This window comes from Chionomys nivalis, chromosome 8 (genome assembly GCF_950005125.1).
Source record: "Chionomys nivalis chromosome 8, mChiNiv1.1, whole genome shotgun sequence".
Classification (NCBI taxonomy): Eukaryota; Metazoa; Chordata; class Mammalia; order Rodentia; family Cricetidae; genus Chionomys; species Chionomys nivalis.
Genome location: NC_080093.1, coordinates 88,521,989 through 88,527,256, shown reverse-complemented (window position 1 = coordinate 88,527,256; position 5,268 = coordinate 88,521,989). Strand labels below are relative to the sequence as shown.

The 5,268-nt window shown below is 42.0% G+C and overlaps 1 protein-coding gene across 2 annotated transcripts; it reads right to left on the bottom strand.

Annotated features, from left to right (window-relative positions):
* Positions 1-2,497: 2,497 nt before the first annotated feature.
* Positions 2,498-4,902, bottom strand: LOC130880486 (olfactory receptor 10A6-like). Of its 2 annotated transcripts, XM_057779537.1 has the most exons (2): positions 3,961-4,887; positions 2,498-2,515 (listed from the first exon to the last, which is right to left on the bottom strand). In XM_057779537.1, exons 1-2 carry the CDS (start codon positions 4,885-4,887, stop codon positions 2,498-2,500), a joined length of 945 nt encoding a protein of 314 aa, XP_057635520.1. The 2 variants fall into 2 exon arrangements, with proteins under 2 accessions (XP_057635520.1, XP_057635521.1); XM_057779538.1 differs by lacking the exon at positions 2,498-2,515 and having other exon boundaries at positions 3,943-4,902.
* Between the last annotated feature and the right edge of the window lie 366 nt (positions 4,903-5,268).

The following is a 5,268-nucleotide window of genomic DNA, read 5'->3' as shown; positions in this document are numbered from 1 at the left end:
GAGAATTTAATCCCAATGGGATGTAAACTCAGCTCCTGGAACAACAGGATAATTAGGGAATTTCAGGAATGGTAATCTGGAATTGTGTTCCACTGAGGAAAATTATTTGTGTGGATCCGTGAAGAAGTAGTACTGTGACCCCGCCTAAGAAAATGCTTTTTTTTTAACCCTTTCGACTAAAAAATATCATCTCTCTAGAAATAAAAGTCACCCTGTTGACATCCTGAAATTATCTAGACACATGACTCGCCAAGGCCCAGGACACTGTAGTAACCTACAAAGAACAGCAGCTGTTCTGAAACGGCAGGGTGTATTTGTTGCTTGGCTACTTTGTGATGCTGGGTATTAAACCCAGGACTTTGAGTAAGCCAACGAGTTCTCTATATTTAAGCGCCATGCTCTGCCCTTGTGTTTTGTCTTATTCTGGAGAAAGCTTGTTTGAGACTGCAGAAGTTGAGGGATGAGTCTGTCGTGATGGGGAAACATGGCAGCAAGGCAGAAGCAGGGAGCTGAGCATCCACATCCTCAACCACAAGCACAAAGCAAAGAAGATGCTGAACTGGATGTGGTGGTCAGGGGCTTTTTACTCTCAAAACCTGCTCCCAGTGACACACCTCCTCAGCAGTTCCACATCTCCTGAACTCCCGCCAAACAAGGCCACCGACTGAGTGAAGTAGTGGAAACTGAGGGGAGCAACTCCCATTTAAACCACCACACTCCACTCCCTGGGGACCCTATATTATAATGCAAAATGAACGTAGTCCAAATTCATAAGTCCCCATAGTTTCTCACAGCCTCAGCATTGGTTAAAAGTCAAAAGTCTCTTCTAAGACCCAAGGCAACATCGTAATTGTAACTTCTTCAAAATCAAAATGTATGTCACATACTTACAACATAAAATCACACAGAATATACATTTCCATTTCAAAAGAGAGGAATGGAGTGTAGTAAGAAATACCGCACTAAAGAACTGAACCAAGCTGTTAAATTGGGAGCATAGCCTCAAGCCCCTGGCATCCATCCCAGGCAACCTGGCCTGGGAGTCGCATTGCTCTGGACTCCAAATCCCAGCATGCCAGGACCACTCCCACAGGGTATTTAAATGAGGTTCCAGAGGAGAAACACGTGGTTCTCAGGTATGCATGGGCTCCCTGCAGTCCAGTCTCCCCGCCATACACTGGTCCACCCAAGAGCGTCGTTCTTAATAAAACGATGGTCATTTTTATTTGGTTTGATTTGGCCTAAATAGATTGCTTGCGCCAGGAGAGCTGCCCTTTTCTTATTATTTTTACTTAACATAAGCAAGGAAAACAGCTTCTATTGCTCCATGTCCAATGAATGTCAAGGGGCTTAGGTGGGTCAACCAGCCTAGCTTTGCTGTTGACACAGACATCTCTCTCTTGAACTGGTACCATTCTCTTTATTCTGACTCTGGCATCTCCAGCATCTTGGAATCCCCACTGTAACCCAGGTTTTATTTTCATAACTTCACACAAGAGCTTCTCAGGGCTTCCATGCACGTGCCTGACACTTGCCACGTGGCCTCAGTAGCTCTTGGAAATAATGGAAGAATAATTCTCAACTGCTTCACTCCTGAATCCTCCATGCAGTTCTCCGTGAGCCTAGACAGACCCTCATCCTTCATGCCTCTAAAGCCAGCACCACGTGGATAACACTATCAAGTTCTCTCTGGGCCTAGATGGACCCTAGTCTTTTGACCACATTAGCAGAAGCTTTTGTTTGTTTTTGCTTCCTTGGAGCAAAAGACCCCTTGGGATGTTTTTTACAAATTAGCTTAGTTGGATGAGGTCTTGCCCAGTGGGCGCCCTGCCTTTTATTCCAGTGCACAGAAAGCCTCATCCTATGACACTAATCTTAACCATTACAACCTCTCTTCCAACACATGTCTTGGCTGTAACATTAAGCCTAGTGTTATTTTTCTTTCCAAGATGTACATTTTGTATTTCTTTCTGCCCCACTTGTTCATTGTTATCAATAACAATCATATAAGAGATTCAGTGTTATATTGTCTTGATAGTAATCCATTATTTTCTAATTTAGCCTCGGGCAAGTTCTTAAGAAAGCAGTCAGATTCTTTACCAAAATATCACAGGAAAACTTCCCATGTAGTTGCTGTTAATTTTTTCCTTCCTTTTGAAATCTACTGAGCCAAAAAAAAAAAAAAAGTAGGTATTTCTTGAAAACAAACAACTAACATATTAAAAAAAGAATCCCTTTTCCATGATTTGCTAAACTAAAGTAGAGTTTCTATCGGTGATTTCCAAATAGCACAGGGCCTCTCTGCAACTTAGATGCTGTGTAAAACCTCGGCAACTCAGACGGTGTGCAAAACCTCAGCTACTCAGATGGTGTGCAAAACCTCGGCAACTCAGATGGTGTGTAAAACCTCGGCAACTCAGATGGTGTGCAAAACCTCGGCAACTCAGATGGTGTGCAAAACCACGGCAACTCAGATGGTGTGCAAAACCTCAGCTACTCAGATGGTGTGCAAAACCTCAGCTACTTTTCTTTGCCATAATTTCAGCACAGCCCTTTTCATCTCGTTCCTCGGGCTGTAGATGAGTGGATTCAGCAGAGGGGTGAGCAGTGTGTAAGCCATGACATCAGTTTCTTGGTGTCTGGTGAATACCTGGATTTGGGCTGTAGGTAAGTTATACTGGCCGTGCCATAGAAGAGGGTGACAGACGTGAGATGAGAGGCACACGTGGAAAAGGCCTTCTGCCTCCCTGTGGTGGATGGCATCCTCAGGACGGCAAGGAGAATCCGAGTATAAGACAAGAGTATCAACGGGAATGGAACCATAACAAACAAAACGGTGCCTGTGAAGGCATAGACTTCAAACAGGAACGTGTCTGTACATGCAAGCTCCAGCACTGGAGGAGTCTCACAGAAGAGATGGTTATTTCCCTGTGGCCACAGTAGGGGAAACTAAGTTGTTGCTCGCAGGAAATGGCTCTTTAAGCTGTGCTTGCAGCAGAATCCAACCACTTTTCTAGCCCAAAGTTCCAAAGTCTTCTGCATTTCGCCGTACAGCTATACGGTCAAGTTCTTCATAGCACCCCACTCTCTGGTGCCAACTTCTATATTAGATATTTTTCTGTGGCTATGCTAAAACACAATGGCCAAGGCAAATTATAAAAGAATTTGTCTGCGTTTACAGATCCAGAGTCCATCGTGACAAGCGAGCATGGCAGTCAGCTCCAGTCAGGACAACAGGAAGCTGAGCGCTTACATCCTCAACTGAAAGCTCAAAGCAGAGAGAGTTTCACTGTGAAATTCAAGCTACCCTTGAACTTATGAAAGCAAGCTAGCCTTGAGTTCTAGAGCTTTCTGCCATGAATTTCCATGTGCCGGGTGGGCAACCTCACAATGATGTTTAAAATATATAACCACAGCAGGCTTCATCCCATTGACTATCGTTTCAGGAATCTGCCATAGAATAAATAGTAAGATCACGAAGTAGATGAACATTCAAAACTACATGTTTATTGAAGTATTGTCTTAATGGCAATGATCTATAATGACCTGTATCTATCAACAGTACAGAAATAAATAAATAAACTGTATTATTGTGTGTTTTAGAAACATGTACATCTTAAAAACAATAGACTATAGGGTTAAAAGAGAGGGAATACTTGATTATGTTTTAAAATATGATATGAACAATTTTAAAATAAATTCAAGGAATTTTAAAATGTAAAAAAAGTTTTAGAAAAAAATAATTAAAAATTTTATATTAAATTTTCAAACTAGATTATAAAATATTGTATAAAAACAAAATTAAAGGGATTTAAAAGCATAAAATAAGAGTTATTTAAGAATGAAAAAATTAAACATATTCTCACCAAGAAATGTGGTTTTCATTGTCTTAATTTATACACAATTATGGTATATCTGAATGTCACATGACGCCTCAGCAAATCAGGTTGTGTTGAAAACCACTTTTCTTTCCCATAATTTCACCACGGCCTTTTTCATCTCCTTGTTCCTCAGGCTGTAGATGAGTGGATTCAGCAGAGGGGTGAGCAGAGAGTAAGCCAATGACATCAGTTTCTTGGTGTCTGGTGAGTACCTGGATTTGGGCTGCAAATAGGTCATGCAGGCTGTGCCGTAGAAGAGGGTGACAGACGTGAGGTGAGAGGCACACGTAGAAAAAGCCTTCTGCCTCCCTGTAGAGGATGGCATCTTCAGGATGGCAAAGAGAATCCGGATGTAAGACAAGAGAATCAACAGGAAGGGAGTCAAAATGATCAAAATGGTGCCTGTGAAGGCATAGATTTCAAAGAAAAAAATGTCAGCACATGCAAGCTCCAGCACTGCTGGGGTTTCACAGGAGATGTGATTGATCTCATTGGAGCCACAGAAGGGGAAACTAAACACCCATGTGGTCTGCAGACTGGTCATCATGGTTCCTGAGAGCCATGAGCACATCACTAACTTCATAAAAACTCCTTTGTTCATAATGACCGGGTAGGACAGAGGATGGCAGATTGCAGCAAAGCGGTCATAAGCCATTGCCCCCAAGAGAAAACACTCAGTCCCACCAAAGAGAAGAATGAAATACATCTGTGCAAAACAGCCCCCAAAGGATATGGTGGCTTTCGTGGAGGTGAGGACCACCAGCATTTCAGGCATGACGGCAGTGCTGAATCCAGTTTCCACTGCTGACAAGTTCTGCAGGAACAGGTACATGGGGACGTGTAGGCTCTGGTCCAGGAAGATGACAGACATAATGATGGCATTTCCCATCAAAGTCACCAGATAAATAACCAAGAAAGCCCCAAACATTTGCTGTTGGAGCTCAGGGTAATTGGAAAATCCCAAGAGGATGAACTCGGTCACAGAGCTGTCATTCCCCCCTCTCATAGCTAGAGTGGAGCCCTGGGCCGGTTCAGAATCACAGTTCCGGCTCCAGCTTCCATTCACCTGAGGAATTCTGCCAGAGCGCCACAGAAGACCATCTTCTCTTCACACAATTATCCATTTCAATTCTAGAATGGCTAAACACTTAGATTAATAAATCCTTTATACATAAAAAGGGAAAATAAAGATTCTGACTTAGAAATTTAGTCTTTAAATAATAAAATGCTGTCAAATTATTTTGAAGGCTATACGCCCTTTACTTTGAATTAAATCATAGCCTTAAAATAAATACAAATAATACAAAAACTCTATTTCTGATCTCATCCTTTTGTAAGAGATATATCTTTTATTTAACTGTATTAAATATAAAATTTTAAAACATGG

What these genes read in the sequence shown, in the direction of transcription:
- LOC130880486 (XM_057779538.1), bottom strand. Translation starts at nt 4,887, where the DNA reads ATGAGAGGGGGGAATGACAGCTCTGTGACCGAGTTCATCCTCTTGGGA.